Source organism: Silurus meridionalis, chromosome 12 (genome assembly GCF_014805685.1).
Source record: "Silurus meridionalis isolate SWU-2019-XX chromosome 12, ASM1480568v1, whole genome shotgun sequence".
Taxonomy (NCBI): domain Eukaryota; kingdom Metazoa; phylum Chordata; class Actinopteri; order Siluriformes; family Siluridae; genus Silurus; species Silurus meridionalis.
The window spans coordinates 24,553,903-24,573,902 of NC_060895.1; the positions used below are offsets into that span (position 1 = coordinate 24,553,903).

Sequence of the window (20,000 nt, forward strand, 5' to 3'; positions counted from 1 at the left end):
TATTGTTTTGACATTTTTTGTTTGAAAAAATACACAGACATTTTGAACAGAACATTTTTTTTTGTTCACTTGACATAACGTTCAGGTTACAGTCTTCTTTGTTGTGTTTAATATAAAATGCTCCCATGCCGTGTTCCTGCTGCCGGTTGACCCTGTGTCCACCATTTCACAAGCGACTGTTATCTTACCGTCACGCTAACACAGAACTTGAGCAACTAAACGATAACTGTATTCGTTGACAATTTCATTATCGATTATTATCGATTGTATCGATTAGTTGTTGCAGCTCAACTTCCATTCTCTAAAATACTGATCACATGCACGTCCATGCAGCAGAGCTTCAGCAAATGTGTGACATGGCGTCATTCATGAGGCATGTAGACGTGCGTTCTTACGTTTCCGACTCGGTTTTCTTCACTCTGCCGATCTGATTGTTGTCGTTTATTTCCTCTAGAATGCCCTCTGACCCCGGACACGCCGAACAGCGAGAGCCGCCTGGCAGCGCTGAAGAAGCAGATCCACATCGAGCTGAAGGTGAAACAGGGAGCAGAGAACATGATCCAGATGTACTCCAACGGCTCGTCCAAGGTACCGTCCAGATCTCCTCCCTGTCCCACTGCTCATCCACTCACTCCCTACACCCTGGAACGAGGGAACACGTGAAGAAAAGAATACGGACAGAAAGATGAAATGAGATTAAGACAGAGAGAGAGATGGAAAGGGAAAAATAGAAACATGAAAAGAAAGAATGACATCCAGAGAGGTGGATGAAAGAAAAGAAACATGAAAAGAAAAACAGATGGAACGAAAGGTGGAAGGAATGATGTTAACAGAGAGAAATATGGAAGGAAAGAAAAGATTACAGAAATGAAACAAGGAAAAGATTGAATAATAAAAAGATGGAAAGAAAGAGTGGAAAGAAGAACAGAAAGATAGATGGAAAGAATAGGAAAAATGAAGGAAAGAGAGGATCAAAGAAAGAAAGAAAGAAAGAAAGAAAGAAAGAAAGAAAGAAAGAAAGAAAGAAAGAAAGAAAGAAAGAAAAATAACAGAAAAGAGAATGAAAGAAAGAAGAACAGAAGGTCAGAGAGACAAAGTACAGAAGGTTAGAAAATAATAGAGGAGAAATTGAAGGAAGGAAGGAAGGAAGGAAGGAAGGAAGGAAGGAAGGAAGAAAGAAAGAAAGAAAGAAAGAAAGAAAGAAAGAAAGAAAGAAAGAAAGATGAACTGAAAGAAACAGAAACCTGAGCCTCCTTTGTTAGTGTTGATGTCGATTTCTTTTCTTCATCGTCGCCTCCTGAATTGTTTTATTCCTCTTTTACTGCAGCAGCTCAGCCTTTTCTTTTCCTTTATTTATTTCTTTCCTTTATTTATTCCCCCCCCACACACACAGACACACACACACACACACACACACACACACACACACACACACACACACACACACAGACACAGAGAGAGCCATGAGGGGACGGAATCTTTCAGTGATCACATAGACAGAAATTCCGATGGAAATCTTCCCACCCAGATATCAGCATGAGTGAACACACACACGCACACACACACACACACACACTCTGACCAACTGAAGACAGAAAGTTTGGATGGTTACATCACTCGGGATAATAACCCTGCCTCAAGTAGAGGATGATGTCAGGCAGGAAGTTACTGATAAACAAAAGCGGTTTTACACACACACACACACACACACACACACACACACACACACACACACACACACACCAACTGCCTGGGGAGCAGTGAACCACATTCCACCTAGATTCCTCAGGCTGTGTGTGTGTGTGTGTGTGTGTGTGTGTGTGTGTGTTTAGAACATTGTGTTGTCTAATGCTTAATGATAAACCTGATGGGTTTGTGGATCTTAATGCTGGCGGGCACACACACACACACACACACACATTTCTGAAGGTTATTCCAGTTTTGCATTGTATGATTACAGCACAGTGTGGCCAAAAGTATTGGGACATCTGACTTTTCCAGCCATATGTGGTTCTGTTTTGATGCAGGAGCATAAAATTTTGCCTTCACTTGGAGAACTAAGAGACCAAAAGCTGTTCCTGCATGAAAAAAGCTAGCTCTATGAAGATGTGCTTTAAATGAGTCAAAGTGGAATATCTCCTTCTATAGAGGTCCAACTCTACTGAAAGTATGAATGTGAACTGCACCCTAGGCCTCCTCACCTTCTTAACTTCATCAGTACCTGACTTTACTAAAGTACTTGTGGCTGAAGGAATCTCCACAAATCTTCATAAAATCTAGTGGAACATGTTCCCAGAACAGTGGAGGTTATTACAATGTGGAATAGGATGTTCAAAAAAAGCACAGTGGTCAGGTGTCAACAAACTTTTGGCCATACAATGTGTGTATATATAATATGTATGACGTGTTGATTTGGGGTAAATTCTCCTGATGGAGCAGTTTCTTCAAAACCTGAACCCTCACAAACTAGAGATTTTTGGTTTTGGCCATGTTCGAGTCTATTTATGTAATAGTGTGTGTGTGTGTGTGTGTGTGTGTGTGTGTGTGTGTGTGTGTGTGTGTAGGATCGGAAGCTCCTGGCTGCCGCACAGCAGATGCTACAGGACAGTAAGATGAAAATCGAGTTCATCAGGATGCAAATTCTGAAAGCGAGCCAGAGTCACGAGCTCAGCTTCGACACTCAACAGCTAATCGGTAACATCACTGGGTTTAAGACCAGCATCACCACGTCATCTACACCACCATCAGCATCATTATCATAATCACCTCTGTCTCCACATCATCACATCCATCTCCACATCATCACCACCTCTATTTCCATATCATCATCATCATCACCTCCATCTCCACATCATCATTGCCATCACATCATCACCTCTAAATCATCACAAACACATCATCATCATCAACATCATTATCACCACACCATCATCATCACCACATCATCATCATCACCACATCATTATCACCACATCATCACCACCACATCATCACCAATACCATCATCATCAACATATCATCACCACATCATCACCACATCATCATCACCATATCATCACTACATCATCATCACCACATCATCACCAATACCATCATCATCAACAAATCATCACCACATCATCATCACCATCATTATCACCACATCATCATCACCACCACATCATTATCACCACATCATTATCAATACATCATTATCACCACATCATCATCATAATATCATCACTGTCATCATCACCACATCATCACCATCACATCTTCAGCTCCACATCATCACCATGTCATCATCACCATGTCATTATTATCACAATCTCATCACCATGTTATTATCACCACATCATCACCACATCATTATCACCACATTGTTATACACCACAACATTATCACCACATCATCATTACCACATCATTATCACCACATCATCATCATCAACATCATTATCACCATCATCATCACCACATCATCATCATCACCACATCATTATCACCACATCATCACCACATTATCACCAATACCATCATCATCATCATCATCACCACATCATCATCACCACATCATCACCACCACAACATTATCACCACATCATCACCACCACACCATCACCCATACCATCATCATCAACATATCATCACTACATCATCATCACCATATCATTACCACATCATCACCACCACATCACCATCACCACATCATCACCACCACATCAATATCACCACATCATTATCAATACATCATTATCACCACATCATTATCAATACATCATCACCACATCATCATCACATCATCATCACCACATCATCACCATCACATCTTCAGCTCCACATCATCACCATGTCATTATTATCACAATCTCATCACCATGTCATCATCACCACATCATCACCAATACCGTCATCATCAACATATCACCACATCATTATCACTACATCATTATCACCATGTCATTATCACCACATCACCATCACATCATTATCACCACATCATCACCACATCATCACCATGTCATTACCACTATTACATCACCAAGTCATCATTACCATGTCATTATCACCACCTCATTATTATCACTACATTATCATTATCACCACATCACCAATACCACCATCATCACCACATCATTATCACATCACCACATCATTATCATCACCACATCATCACATCACCATCATTATCATCACCACATCATCATCACATCACCACATCATTATCATCACCATCATTATCACATCACCACATCATTATCATCACCACATCATCATCATCAACATCATTATCACCACATCATCATCATCACCACATCATCATCATCACATCATTATCATCACATCATCACCACATTATCACCAATACCATCATCATCATTATCACCATCATCATCATCACCACATCATCACCACCACAACATTATCACCACATCATCACCATCACACCATCACCCATACCATCATCATCAACATATCATCACTACATCATCATCACCATATCATTACCACATCATCACCACCACATCACCATCACCACATCATCACCACCACATCAATATCACCACATCATTATCAATACATCATTATCACCACATCATTATCAATACATCATCACCACATCATCATCATATCATCATTGTCATCATCACCACATCATCACATCTTCAGCTCCACATCATCACCATGTCATTATTATCACAATCTCATCACCATGTCATCATCACCACATCATCACCACCACATCACCAATACCATCATCATCAACATATCACCACATCATCATCACTACATCATTATCACCATGTCATTATCACCACATCACCATCACATCATTATCACCACATCTTCACATCATCACATCATCATCACCACATCATTATCACCACATCATCACCACCACATCACCAATACCATCATCATCAACATATCACCACATTATCACTACATCATTATCACCATGTCATTATCACCACATCACCATCACATTATTATCACCACATCTTCACATCATCACATCATCACCACATCATTATAACCATATCACCAATACCATCATCAACATATCACCACATCATCACTACATCATTATCACCACATCACCATCACATCATTATCACCACATCTTCACATCATCACCACATCATTATCACCACATCATCATTATCACCACATCATCACCACCACATCACCAATACCATCATCATCAACATATCACCACATCATCATCACTACATCATTATCACCATGTCATTATCACCACATCACCATCACATCATTATCACCATCATCATCACATCATCACCACATCATTATAACCATATCACCAATACCCTCATCAACATATCACCACATCATCACTACATCATTATCACCACATCACCATCACATCATTATCACCACATCTTCACATCATCACCACATCATCATTATCACCACATCATCACCACCACATCACCAATACCATCATCATCAACATATCACCACATCATCATCACTACATCATTATCACCATGTCATTATCACCACATCACCATCACATCATTATCACCACATCATCACCACATCATCACCATGTCATTATCACTATTACATCACCAAGTCATCATTACCATGTCATTATCACCACCTCATTATTATCACTACATTATCATTATCACCACATCACCAATACCACCATCATCACCACATCATTATCACATCACCACATCATTATCATCACCATCATTATCACATCACCACATCATTATCATCACCACATCATTATCACATCACCACATCATTATCACATCACCACATCATTATCACATCACCATCATCATCATCATCACCACATCATTATCACATCACCATCATTATCACATCACCACATCATTATCATCACCACATCATTATCACATCACCACATCATTATCATCACCACATCATTATCACATCACCACATCATTATCACATCACCACATCATTATCATCACCACATCATTATCACATCACCACATCATTATCACCACATCATTATCACATCACCACATCATTATCACATCACCACATCATTATCATCACCATCATTATCACATCACCACATCATTATCACATCACCACATCATCATCACCACATCATTATCATCACCACATCATTATCACATCACCACATCATTATCACATCACCACATCATTAATTATCACCTCATCATTATCACATCACCACATCATTATCATCACCACATCATTATCACATCACCACATCATTATCACATCACCACATCATTATCATCACCACATCATTATCACATCACCACATCATTAATTATCACCTCATCATTATCACATCACCACATCGTTATCACATCACCACATCATTATCACATCACCACATCATTATCATCACCACATCATTATCACATCACCACATCATTAATTATCAACTCATCATTATCACATCACCACATCATTATCACATCACCACATCATTATCATCACCTCATCATTATCACATCACCACATCATTATCACATCACCACATCATTAATTATCAACTCATCATTATCACATCACCACATCATTATCACATCACCACATCATTATCATCACCACATCATTATCATCACCACATCATTATCACATCACCACATCATTATCACATCACCACATCATTATCATCACCACATCATTATCACATCACCACATCATTATCACATCACCACATCATTATCACATCACCACTTCATTATCATCATCACATCATTATCATCACCACTTCATTATCATCATCACATCATTATCACATCACCACATCATTATCATCACCACATCATTATCACATTACCACATCATTATCACATCACCACATCATTATCACATCACCACATCATTAATTATCAACTCATCATTATCACATCACCACATCATTATCACATCACCACATCATTATCATCACCTCATCATTATCACATCACCACATCATTATCACATCACCACATCATTAATTATCACCTCATCATTATCATCACCACATTATCATTATCACCACATCACCAATACCATCATCACCACATCATTATCACCATGTTATCATTAAGACCACATCACCAATACCACCAACATCACCACATCATTATCACCACATTATCATTATCACATCACCACATCATTATCATCACCACATCATTATCACATCACCACATCATTATCACATCACCACATCATTATCACATCACCACATCATTATCATCACCACATCATTATCACATCACCACATCATTATCACCTCATCATTATCACATCACCACATCATTATCATCACCACATCATCATCACCACATCATTATCACATCACCACATCATTATCACATCACCACATCATTATCACATCACCACATCATTATCATCACCACATCATTATCACATCACCACATCATTATCACATCACCACATCATTAATTATCACCTAATCATTATCATCACCACATCATTATCACATCACCACATCATTATCACATCACCACATCATTATCACATCACCACATCATTATCATCACCACATCATTATCACATCACCACATCATTATCACATCACCACATCATTATCACATCACCACATCATTATCATCACCACATCATTATCACATCACCACATCATTAATTATCAACTCATCATTATCACATCACCACATCATTATCACATCACCACATCATTATCATCACCTCATCATTATCACATCACCACATCATTATCACATCACCACATCATTATCACATCACCACATCATCATCACCACATCATTATCACATCACCACATCATTATCACATCACCACATCATTATCACATCACCACATCATTATCATCACCACATCATTATCACATCACCACATCATTATCACATCACCACATCATTATCACATCACCACATCATTATCATCACCACATCATTATCACATCACCACATCATTAATTATCAACTCATCATTATCATCACCACATCATTATCACATCACCACATCATTATCATCACCTCATCATTATCACATCACATCATTATCATCACCACATCATTATCACATCACCACATCATTATCACATCACCACATCATTATCACATCACCACATCATTATCATCACCACATCATTATCACATCACCACATCATTATCACCTCATCATTATCACATCACCACATCATTATCATCACCACATCATCACATCACCACATCATTATCACATCACCACATCATTATCACATCACCACATCATTATCACATCACCACATCATTATCATCACCACATCATTATCACATCACCACATCATTATCACATCACCACATCATTAATTATCACCTAATCATTATCATCACCATCATTATCACATCACCACATCATTATCACATCACCACATCATTATCACATCACCACATCATTATCATCACCACATCATTATCACATCACCACATCATTATCACATCACCACATCATTATCACATCACCACATCATTATCATCACCACATCATTATCACATCACCACATCATTAATTATCAACTCATCATTATCACATCACCACATCATTATCACATCACCACATCATTATCATCACCTCATCATTATCACATCACCACATCATTATCACATCACCACATCATTATCACATCACCACATCATCATCACCACATCATTATCACATCACCACATCATTATCACATCACCACATCATTATCACATCACCACATCATTATCATCACCATCATTATCACATCACCACATCATTATCACATCACCACATCATTATCATCACCACATCATTATCATCACCACATCATTATCACATCACCACATCATTAATTATCAACTCATCATTATCACATCACCACATCATTATCACATCACCACATCATTATCATCACCTCATCATTATCACATCACCACATCATTATCATCACCTCATCATTATCACATCACCACATCATTATCACCACATCATCACATCACCACATTATCATTATCACCACATCATCATCACCACATCATTATCATCACCTCATCATTATCACATCACCATCATTATCACATCACCACATCATTAATTATCACCTCATCATTATCACATCACCACATTATCATTATCACCACATCACCAATACCATCATCATCACCACATCATTATCACCATGTTATCATTAAGACCACATCACCAATACCACCAACATCTCCACATCATTATCACCACATTATCATTATAACCACATCACCAATAACACCATCATCACCACATCATTATCACCATGTTATCATTATCATCACATCACCTATACCACCATCATCTCCTCATCATTATCACATCACCACCTCATCATTATTACATTACCACATCATTATCACCACATCACCAATACCACCACCATCACCACATCATTACTACATCATTATCCCCACATCACCAATACCACCATCATCACCACATCATTATCACATCAGCATCACATCATCACTATCACATCACCACAACATCACCACATCATCATCACCACATCAATATATAATATAATAAAAATTGCAGTTTTTTAAAGAAGCATCAAATTATTTTTGCTCAGTTAGCATATGTGTGTGTGTGTGTGTGTGTGTGTGTGTGTGTGTGTGTGTGTTTTCCAGAGAAACCTATTATCAGTCCTCTGGACCTGAGGGTGGAGGAACTGTGTCATCACGCTCGTATCGAGCACGCTGTAGCTGAAGGAGCAAAAAACGTCATGAAGCTGCTCGGTTCGGGCAAACTGGCTGAGAAGAAGACTCATTCTGAGGCATGGACACACACACACACACACACACACACACACACACAACCCATATATATATACAGTGGAACCCGGTTATGTCGCGCTTTTCTTCCCAAAGCGCATCGGGGATTCCCCCCCCCCGATCCTGCCGTTGTTCATTCTATGCTTTTGCTGCTCATCCCACGTTCTCCTGTGTGCTGTTCAGCGCCGCGCTTCTACTTTCGCCTCCCGTTCATCGCATAACATTTAACAACAAAAGGCATATGTGCACTAACTAACAGCAGAGATTCACCAGTATACAACACAACACCTCTAGCAGCTGTAAGGCTTGATTTTTCCGCCACTTTCGCGAGTTCTTCTGCGGCTGCACAGTGCCGATCGAGATAACTGACGTTAAATGGCAAATTTTCGACATAACCGATAAAAAAATGCTAAGACAAAGCGAGAATTTGGCGGTTCCACTTCAAAAACTTCGACTTAATTGGGTTGTCGAGTTAACCGAGGTCGAGATAAGTGGGTTCCACTATATTATATTTTCTCTCGACTCGAGAGTAACATTTTGCTGAACAGAGTTTCTGCCTTAAACATATATGTAACCAACTCTGAATACACAGAACTGTGCAAAAGATCTTCAGAGTCTGTGCTTTGTGAACATCTCATTCCACATTTAGTCTCCATTGGCTGCTATAATCAGCTCCACTCTTCTGGGAAGATGTTCCACTAGTTTTCCTGGAGATTTGTGTGAGATTCATTCAGGCACAAGGATGTTAATAAAGTCAGGTACTGATGTAGGTGATGTGAGGCCTGAGGTGCAGTCAGCAGTCACTAGTTTTTGGAGCTCTATAGCAGGAGATCTTGTACATCTTCTGAACCCATGTAAAGCAGGTGTGTCCCAATACTTTTGGCCACACGGGGTTTATGTAAATGTGTTAGCTGAATTTAAGTAATGTTTAATATTAAATAAAATGTAGCCACAGATAAAAATTCTACTTATAATACACTGTTTTAATGCTATTATTAAATTATTACATTATTTATTCATATAAATATAAAAATAAAAAGATATATTCAAATATATTAATATTTATTAATCGTATATATTTATTATTTTATTTATATACTTATTACAGTATACGTTATATTAATTAATGAATTAATTTTTATTATACTATATGGTATAATTATTTATTAATATTTTTATTTACTTATTTCATGTACATTACGCAAAATCGTTTTTTATTCATGAGCGAATAAAAACGTAACCGGTCAGGAAGCCACCAATCAGGATCGAGTGCACGTTTTAAATCTTTTGGCGTCCATTAAAAAAAATGTAAACGTTTTTGTTCGTTTGTTTGTTTGTTTGTTTGTTTTTTTACCGCTCATTTGCACGTTCACGCCAATTATTAGATCATGTCAAAGCGAATGAAGAATAGAATATGTCTTCCTCATCCACACGCTGGAGCAGAGAGGAGCTTTTCGAAACTGAACGTAATCATTGGGGACGGCGTCGGGTCATGACGTGGTTCACTGTGGGCTTCTTTTAGGTCACACACGTGACCTCATTTACACGTTTTTATTGAAGTGGTAGAAAAGAATGTTTTGTGCTCATGATCATTGTAAAAGAAATCAGTGTTTGAGTCTTTAATATCATTCTATTAATAGATCAGTGTGCTGAGAGTCACATTCGAGTCTTTTATATTTTTGTATTTTTACTCAAGTGAATGTTTAAAGGGACACTTTTACTGGAGTCACATTTAACTGACTGTATCTTTTACTCAATTACATACTTTGTTTAATAAACTACATAATTTATGTTTTTGTTTATTTACTTTTTTTTAATTTATTTATTAGACTAAACGGTTTGTTTATATTTTGATTTTCTTATAGTACTATATGGATTATTTATTTGTTTGTTGTTAATAAAGCTTGTTTATTATTTTTTTTACATTATATGGTTTATTTATTAAATAATTTATTTATTATGTAGTTCACTTTAATGAAGGCTTGTTTATTTGGTTGTTTGCTTGTTTGTTATTTATTTCTGTTTTTTTCTTACCTATTTGCCAATTTATTACTTTGTTCAAATAATGATCCTGTCTGTGTGTGTGTGTGCAGGCTCAGGCTCGCTTTAATGAGTCGAGTCAGAAGTTGGACCTGTTGAAGTTGTCGTTGGAGCAGCGTCTGAGTGAACTTCCTCCTCAGCATCCCAAGAGCAGCGTGATCATGGAGGAGCTGGTGTTCATGAGCTCTGCTGCCCTGAGCCCGAGACACAGCCTCGTCTCCTCACACACACACACACTGTCACCGTACAGCACTCTGGCTAAACCTGCTGCACTCACCGGTGAGCGTATACACACACACACACACACACACACTCACACACTGTCACCATACAGCACTCTGGCTAAACCTGCTGCACTCACCGGTGAGCGTATATACACACACACACACACACATACACATACACACACATACACACACACACACACACACACACACACACACACACACACACACACACACACACCGTCACCATACAGCACTCTGGCTAAACCTGCTGCACTCACGCTGAGCGTATATACACACACACACGACACATACACACACACACACACACACACACTCACACACACACACACACACACACACACACACACACACTGTCACCGACAGCACTCTGGCTAAACCTGTTGCACTCACGGTGAGCGTATACACACACACACACACACACACACACACACACACACACACACACTCACACACTGTCACCATACAGCACTCTGGCTAAACCTGTTGCACTCACTGTGAGCGTATATACATACACACACACACACACACACACACACACACATACACATACACACACACACACACACACACACACACACACACACACACACACACACACGTCACCATACAGCACTCTGGCTAAACCTGCTGCACTCACGCTGAGCGTATATACACACACACACATACATATACACACACACACACACACACACACACACACACACACACACACACACACACACACACTGTCACCAGACAGCACTCTGGCTAAACCTGCTGCACTCACCGCTGAGCGATATACACACACACACGACACATACACACACACACACACACACACACACACACACACACACACACACACTGTCACCAGACAGCACTCTGGCTAAACCTGCACTCACCGGTGAGCGTATGCACACACCTACACACACACACACACACACACACACACACACTCACACACACACACACACACACACACACACATAATGTCACCGTACAGCACTCTGGCTAAACCTGATGCACTCACCGGTGAGCGTATACACACACACACACACACACACACACACACACACACACACACACACAATCTCACTCACTCACTCACTCACACACACACATTCTGTCACCGTACAGCATCTGCCTAAACCTGCTGCACTCACCGGTGAGCGTATACACACACACACACACACACACAGTCACCGTAAACCTGCTGCACTCAGCGGTGAGCGTATACACACACACACACACACACACACAGTCACCGTAAACCTGCTGCACTCAGCGGTGAGCGTATATATACACACACACTAAACCTGCTACACTGGAGACTCCTTCCCTTAACCTCTCCACGGAGAAATCTTACCTGTTAACAAACGGTTGCTATAGAAACGCATTAGAACGAACATCAACCTGCTGTAAGAGTATGGTGGTGGTGATGATGGTTGCCCTCTTTTATTGCAGGAACGTTAGACGTGCGGCTGATGGGATGTCAGGACCTGCTGGAAAACGTTCCTGGACGCTCGAAGACCGTGACGGCGTCTCTGCCCAGCTGGAGCCCCAGCGATACGCGTTCGTCCTTCATGAGCCGCCACAGTCGCAGCCGCAGCCTCTCGAAAACTGACGAGCTTTCCAGTTCAGTAACCATTCATCCTCCATCACACCTCATCTCACCTCCAGAATTATTTGGCCACCTGACCATTTCCACAAACGTGCTTCTTCTCAAAAATATTAGCACTGAGCTGTACGCACAATTTTATAGAACGTCTTCAGATGTGTGAGCATGAAATTCTGCCTTTGCATGAACTAGGAGACCCAAACCTGTTCCAGCATGACAATGCCCCTGTGCTCTGCATTCTATGTAGAAGATAGGAGTAGAAGATCTCATGTTATAGATCTCCAACCCTGTTGAACATGATGGGTGAACAAAGCTAACTGCACCCCAGGCCTCTTTACCTTTTCACCTGCGTCACTAACACCCTTGTGTCTGAGCAATTCTCAAAGAAATCTCAAAAAAAAAATCCACTAGAACATCTTATCAGAAGAGTTGAGCTTATTGTAACAGCAAACGAGGACTCAATGTGGAAAGAAATGTTCAAAAAGCACAATCTTGGAGTTAGGTGTCCACCAACTTTTGCCCATTCAGTATATCTGTATAGCAGTCTAGAAAAACCACACAGGAACCTTCAAGGTTATCTAACGCACTGTAACTGTAGCGGATGGATTCTACTACGGTTGTTGATCCTGATTGGTCAGAAGCTCAAATTAGTAGTGTGTGTGTGTGTGTGTGTGTGTGTGTGTGTGTTGAGCAGATGAGATCAGCGCTGTGTTGAAGCTCGATAACACTGTAGTTGGACAGACGAGCTGGAAACCCATCAGTAATCAGTCATGGGATCAGAAGTTTACGCTCGAACTCGATCGGGTAAATAACCAACAACTTTATTTCCTTTATTATTGTTATTATATGAAAGTGTGGAAACTCAATGTTTTATGGTTTATCTTCTCTCCTCTTCTCCATCTTACACACGTTCTTCTAGAGACAAAAATGTCCCATTTGGACTTTTTTTCTACTCATTAACTGTTTAATTGTTTGTTTTTGTTGCATAGAAGCAACAGGAACATGCATGTGTCTGAAAAACTATCAAATCCTGCACACTTTTCACAGCCAATGTTTATTATTCTTTTTACGCATCAGCAACAAATAAGGAAATCGAATTAGTATATTCAAATTACTTCTATCTCCCCGCCTACAAATGGCAGGCCATGCCCCCTTTCTTCCTTGATTTACTCTTGTTTTCATTTGTTCTTCTCAGTCCCGCGAGCTGGAGATCTCCGTGTATTGGCGTGACTGGCGTTTTCTCTGCGCCGTGAAGTTCCTCCGCCTCGAAGACTTCCTGGATAACCAGCGTCACGGCATGTGTCTGTACCTGGAGCCGCAGGGGACGCTGTTCGCCGAGGTCCTGTCCGATCAGAACCCGGGAATTTACGTAGCGCTGAGTTTGTGGAATGCATGCGTTTTCTCAACACGCTTTGTTTTTACAGGTGACCTTTTTTAATCCCGTGATCGAGAGGAGAACCAAACTGCGGAGACAGAAGAAGATTTTCTCCAAGCAGCAAGGTACAGGTTCCCTGTAACCCTCCCTACAGTGTGTTCTGAGATCTTTTCTCCTCACCATGGATGTAGCAGTGTTGGGTCGTGTATATCAGCTTACCTTTTAATACCAACATTATGACTGGCCAATCATCTAACATACTAAACCACACGTGTACGTTTTGCACTTGCGTGAGAGAACATTGCGCTTTTATACCAACAGGTGGCAGTAGTGTGTATTTGGCATTAGGTGAAGGGGGTGCTCTCAATGGTACAGCAGTAAAAGTTCTCCAGTATCCTGTAGCACAGACAGGAATTTTTTAAGTCTCCTCAGGAAATACAGGTGCTGTTGTACTTTTCTGATTAGGATAGAAGAGTCCAGAGACCAGGTGAGATCCTGAGAGATGCGGAGTCCAAGGAACTTAAAGCTGGGTACACGATAAACAGCAGCTTCGTTGATGTGAATGGGAGCGTGAGTGTAATTGCTGACTCGTCTAAAATCCACAATGACCTCCTTCGTCTTGTAGGTGTTGAGGTCCAGGTTATTGTCCTCACACCATGTTACTAGGTGCTGGATCTTCTCCCTGTAAGCCGTCTCATCGTTACCTCTGATCAGGCCTACCATCGTGGTGTCATCTGCAAACTTAATTATGCTGTTTGAGGCATAGGCAGGTACGCAGTCATGGGTAAAAGGGAGTATAGAAAAGGAGATAATACACATCCCTGAGGGACCCCGGTGCTGAGGGTGAGACTGGAGGAGGTGACTGACTGAGTTCAGTCAGACAGACTGTGGTCTGTTTGTAAGGAGGTCCACGGTCCAGTTACAGAGATGCCATGCTGTTTTTAGCTTTAAGATTGGCTTCACAGGCAAACTGTTTTAGCAAACTTTCCTCAAGATGTCCAGGTTTTCTTGTAAACGTTCTTGTAAGGGTGTCTTCGACCAAATCAATTTTTTCTTTATCAGTCGTTGTGGAATGAAAAAAACAGCCAGATGAATATATTTGCACTTGTGCAGTTTGCTACAGATACGGTTTGTAAGCTCTGACTAGCGCACTCTCTGACCATCCGTAAAGATGCTGATGTTATTGTACGTTTTAGAAGGCCTCTGTGTCGCCAACTAGAGGTTTGATTGGTTAAAGCAGCAACTTGAAGCAACATGAAATTCAGTCTACAGGTGCCCACACTGCAGATTCTGAAGGCTCAAGGCAGATTCCTGGGACCCTCGTAACACGTGATGTGACGAATGAAATAGAATTAGATAGAAACTTAAATATACATAACAAGAATCAGTGCAACTGAGAGAAACGCTATAATATAAAGAGAAAAGACTATTTCTCTAAAAAAAAATGTAAGTGAGTGATTCTGATGATTCTGCTGGCTCTGATGTTGACGTTGCCCTGCTTTCACTCGATTGGTTGTTTGGATAATTGAAGCGAGCAGGTGTACAGGTCCTCATAAAGTGTACTGAGGAGATTCATTCATTTGCATATAACATGTTTTTGATCAGTTACATATCTTGACTTATAGTGTATTAGTTGTAAATCATGCCGTGTGTGTGTGTGTGTGTATGTGTGTGTGTGTAGGGAAGACGTTCGTCAGGGCTCCACAGATGAACATGAACATGGCGACGTGGGGGCGACTGCGCAGAGCGATTCCCTCCATCAGCAACTCGTTCAGTCCACAGAGTCCCACAGAGCAGGGAACAGAGCCGGGACGCAGGGTTCATCCTCACACACACACCAGGTATATACACACACTCACACACTCCTTACCAATATATATACAAACACACCGGGTACAGACATCAGGTACACACACATACACACACACACACACACATACACACACACACACACTCCTTCCTAACTGGTATACAAACACACACCAGTTACAGACATCAGGTACACACACACACACACACACACACACTCCTTACCAATATGTATACAAACACACACCAGGTACAGACATCAGGTGCACACACACACACACACACACACACACACACACACACACACACACACACACACATAAACACACACACACACACACACTCTCCTTTCTAACTGGTATACTAACACGAACCAACTCACACACATACAAACTGTATGTTCCTACCAGGTACATAAAAGCACGCACGCACGCACGCACGCACGCACACACAGACACAAACTCCTACCAGGTACATGTATGCACAACACACACACACACACACACACACACACACACACACACACACCTGATGTCTATATTTGGTGTGTGTTTTGTATATTTAGCAAGGAGAGTGTGTGTGTGTGTGTGCACGTGTTGTATCACGTTATCACAGAGCCCTTAACGATTATGATTAATTGAAATCTCCGCAGTGACTCACCGGTGTCCAAGCTGGACTTCGAAAAAGACACAACGTCCAGCTCCAAGCGGAACTCACTGGGCCAAACCCGAGAAGCTTTTCAGGACGAGAAGCTCCACAAAGAACGAGTGCAGGTATGGTTAGATTTCATGAGGAGCACCTCGGGGTTACTTGACCTCAACTGGGCGATAAAACGGGCCGAGCTGTTGCTATAGAAACTATAAAAACGAGCGTGTTTCTATAATTCACATGAATAAAAACTTTCTGACCAATCAGAATCAGACTATTAAGCCCCGCCCCCGGTCTCTCCTCAGGACGTGCTGAGATCATTTGACTTCCTAAACAACAGGAACAGTGTAGTGGGAGCCTCAGAGCTGAAGAACACGGCAGAGGAGGATCTCCGGATGGAAACCCCACGGCTGGAGATGATCGCTGGACGGAAGCGCCGGGAGATCAGGTGATAAGAACCTCACTGTCCATCCATCCATCTCTCTCTCTCTCTCTCTCTCTCTCTCTCTCTCTCTTTTCTTTCTGTTTATTTATTAAATGATTTTCATGTCTTGTTGTTTAGAGATGATGAGGATGATGAAGAGGAGGAGGAGCAGTTCCATTTCAGTCTCAGAAACTTTAAATGCATCGCAGTGTTGGGACGCGGACATTTTGGGAAGGTGTGTCTTCAAATTACTCAGATATTTATGTGCATGTAAAGAACCCAAGTGTGTTCTCCTGCACCTGATGCTCTCCCTTTCAAGATTATTTTCCTCAATCTTCTTAGTGTTCTCTCCCCCAAAAGTTCTCCCGCTTAGTCTTTTCTCCTTCAAAGGTTCTCCTGCTTAGTGTTCTCTCCTCCAAAGGTTCTCCTCCTTAGTGTTCTCTCCCCCAAAAGTTCTACTGCTTAGTGTTCTCTCCTCCACAGGTTCTCCTGCTTAGTGTTCTCTCCCCCAAAAGTTCTCCCGCTTAGTCTTTTCTCCTTCAAAGGTTCTCCTGCTTAGGTTTCTCTCCTCCAAAGGTTCTCCTCCTTAGTGTTCTCTCCCCCAAAAGTTCTACTGCTTAGTGTTCTCTCCTCCATAGGTTCTCCTGCTTAGTGTTCTCTCCCCCAAAAGTTCTCCTGCTTAGTCTTTTCTCCTTCAAAGGTTCTCCTGCTTAGGTTTCTCTCCTCCAAAGGTTCTCCTCCTTAGTGTTCTCTCCCCCAAAAGTTCTCCTGCTTAGTGTTCTCTCCCCCAAAAGTTCTCCTGCTTAGTGTTCTCTCCCCCAAAAGTTCTACTGCTTAGTGTTCTCTCCTCCACAGGTTCTCCTGCTTAGTGTTCTCTCCTCCAAAAGTTCTCCTGCTTAGTGTTCTCTCCTCCAAAAGTTCTACTGCTTAGTGTTCTCTCCTCCAAAAGTTCTACTGCTTAGTGTTCTCTCCTCCACAGGTTCTCCTGCTTAGTGTTCTCTCCTCAAAAGTTCTCCTGCTTAGTGTTCTCTCCTCCAAAAGTTCTCCTGCTTAGTGTTCTCTCCTCCAAAAGTTTTCCTGCTTAGTGTTCTCTACTCCAAAAGTTCTCCGGCTTAGTGTTCTCTTCTACAAATGTTTTCCTGCTTAGTGTTCTCTACTCCAGAAGTTCTCCTGCTTAGTGTTCTCTCCTCCAAAAGTTTTCCTGCTTAGTGTTCTCTCCTCCAAAAGTTCTCCTGCTTAGTGTTCTCTCCTCCAAAAGTTCTCCTGCTTAGTGTTCTCTCCTCCAAAAGTTCTCCTGCTTAGTGTTCTCTACTCCAAAAGTTCTCCTGCTTAGTGTTCTCCAAATGTTCTCATGCTTAGTGTTCTCTTCCTCAAGGTTCCCCTGCTCAGTGTTCTCTCCATCAACGTTCTCCCTATTGGTTATTTTTAATGTTTTTGTCTTAACTGTTCTCCCTTTCAATGTTCTTCCTCTTGATATTCTTTCCTGTCAAGATTCTATTTCTCCTGATGTTTGCTCCTTCTATGCCCTTCACCAAGGTTTTCTCCCAGTCACAAAGTTCTCCAAATCTCTATGCTAACTACCCTCCTCACTCCTCAGGGTTTCTCACATTATCTCACATCTCCTTCTCTTCTTCGAGTAGATAAAGAAGCCTTCTCTGCTCTCTGTGTTCAACAGGTTTTATTAGCAGAGTACAGCATCACAGGAGAGATGTTCGCCATCAAGGCCCTGAAGAAAGCAGACATCGTGGCTCGTGATGAAGTCGACAGGTGTGAGATAATAAAAGTGTATAAAAGATCAATCATGATGTGTTACGGTGCTGAAGGTTCACTCGGTTGTTCTTCACGCAGCCTGATGTGCGAGAAGAGGATCTTCGAGACGGTGAACAGCGTCCGTCACCCGTTCCTCGTCAACCTGTTCGCCTGCTTCCAGACCAAAGAGCACGTGTGTTTCGTGATGGAGTACGCGGCAGGAGGAGACCTCATGATGCACATCCACGCCGACGTCTTCTCAGAACCTCGCGCCATGTGAGTTCCAAACGTCTAAACGCCGACTGGAAATGTCGGGTCAGAAAGTTGTGAGAAAAGTTCAGTATTC

The 20,000-nt window shown here is 41.2% G+C and overlaps 1 protein-coding gene across 1 annotated transcript in view; it reads left to right on the forward strand.

The window, feature by feature from the left end:
* The window catches only part of pkn2a (protein kinase N2a), a 45,589-nt gene that overhangs the window by 21,386 nt on the left and 4,203 nt on the right, over window positions 1-20,000 (forward strand). Inside the window, exons 3-16 of the mRNA XM_046862329.1 lie at window positions 455-588; window positions 2,565-2,694; window positions 9,621-9,766; window positions 11,858-12,083; window positions 13,496-13,666; window positions 14,344-14,453; window positions 14,845-14,988; window positions 15,074-15,149; window positions 16,706-16,865; window positions 17,486-17,606; window positions 17,787-17,929; window positions 18,044-18,140; window positions 19,581-19,672; window positions 19,754-19,930. Coding sequence (XP_046718285.1) covers window positions 455-588; window positions 2,565-2,694; window positions 9,621-9,766; window positions 11,858-12,083; window positions 13,496-13,666; window positions 14,344-14,453; window positions 14,845-14,988; window positions 15,074-15,149; window positions 16,706-16,865; window positions 17,486-17,606; window positions 17,787-17,929; window positions 18,044-18,140; window positions 19,581-19,672; window positions 19,754-19,930 — 1,927 coding nt within the window. The remainder of the gene's footprint in view (window positions 1-454; window positions 589-2,564; window positions 2,695-9,620; window positions 9,767-11,857; window positions 12,084-13,495; window positions 13,667-14,343; window positions 14,454-14,844; window positions 14,989-15,073; window positions 15,150-16,705; window positions 16,866-17,485; window positions 17,607-17,786; window positions 17,930-18,043; window positions 18,141-19,580; window positions 19,673-19,753; window positions 19,931-20,000) is intronic.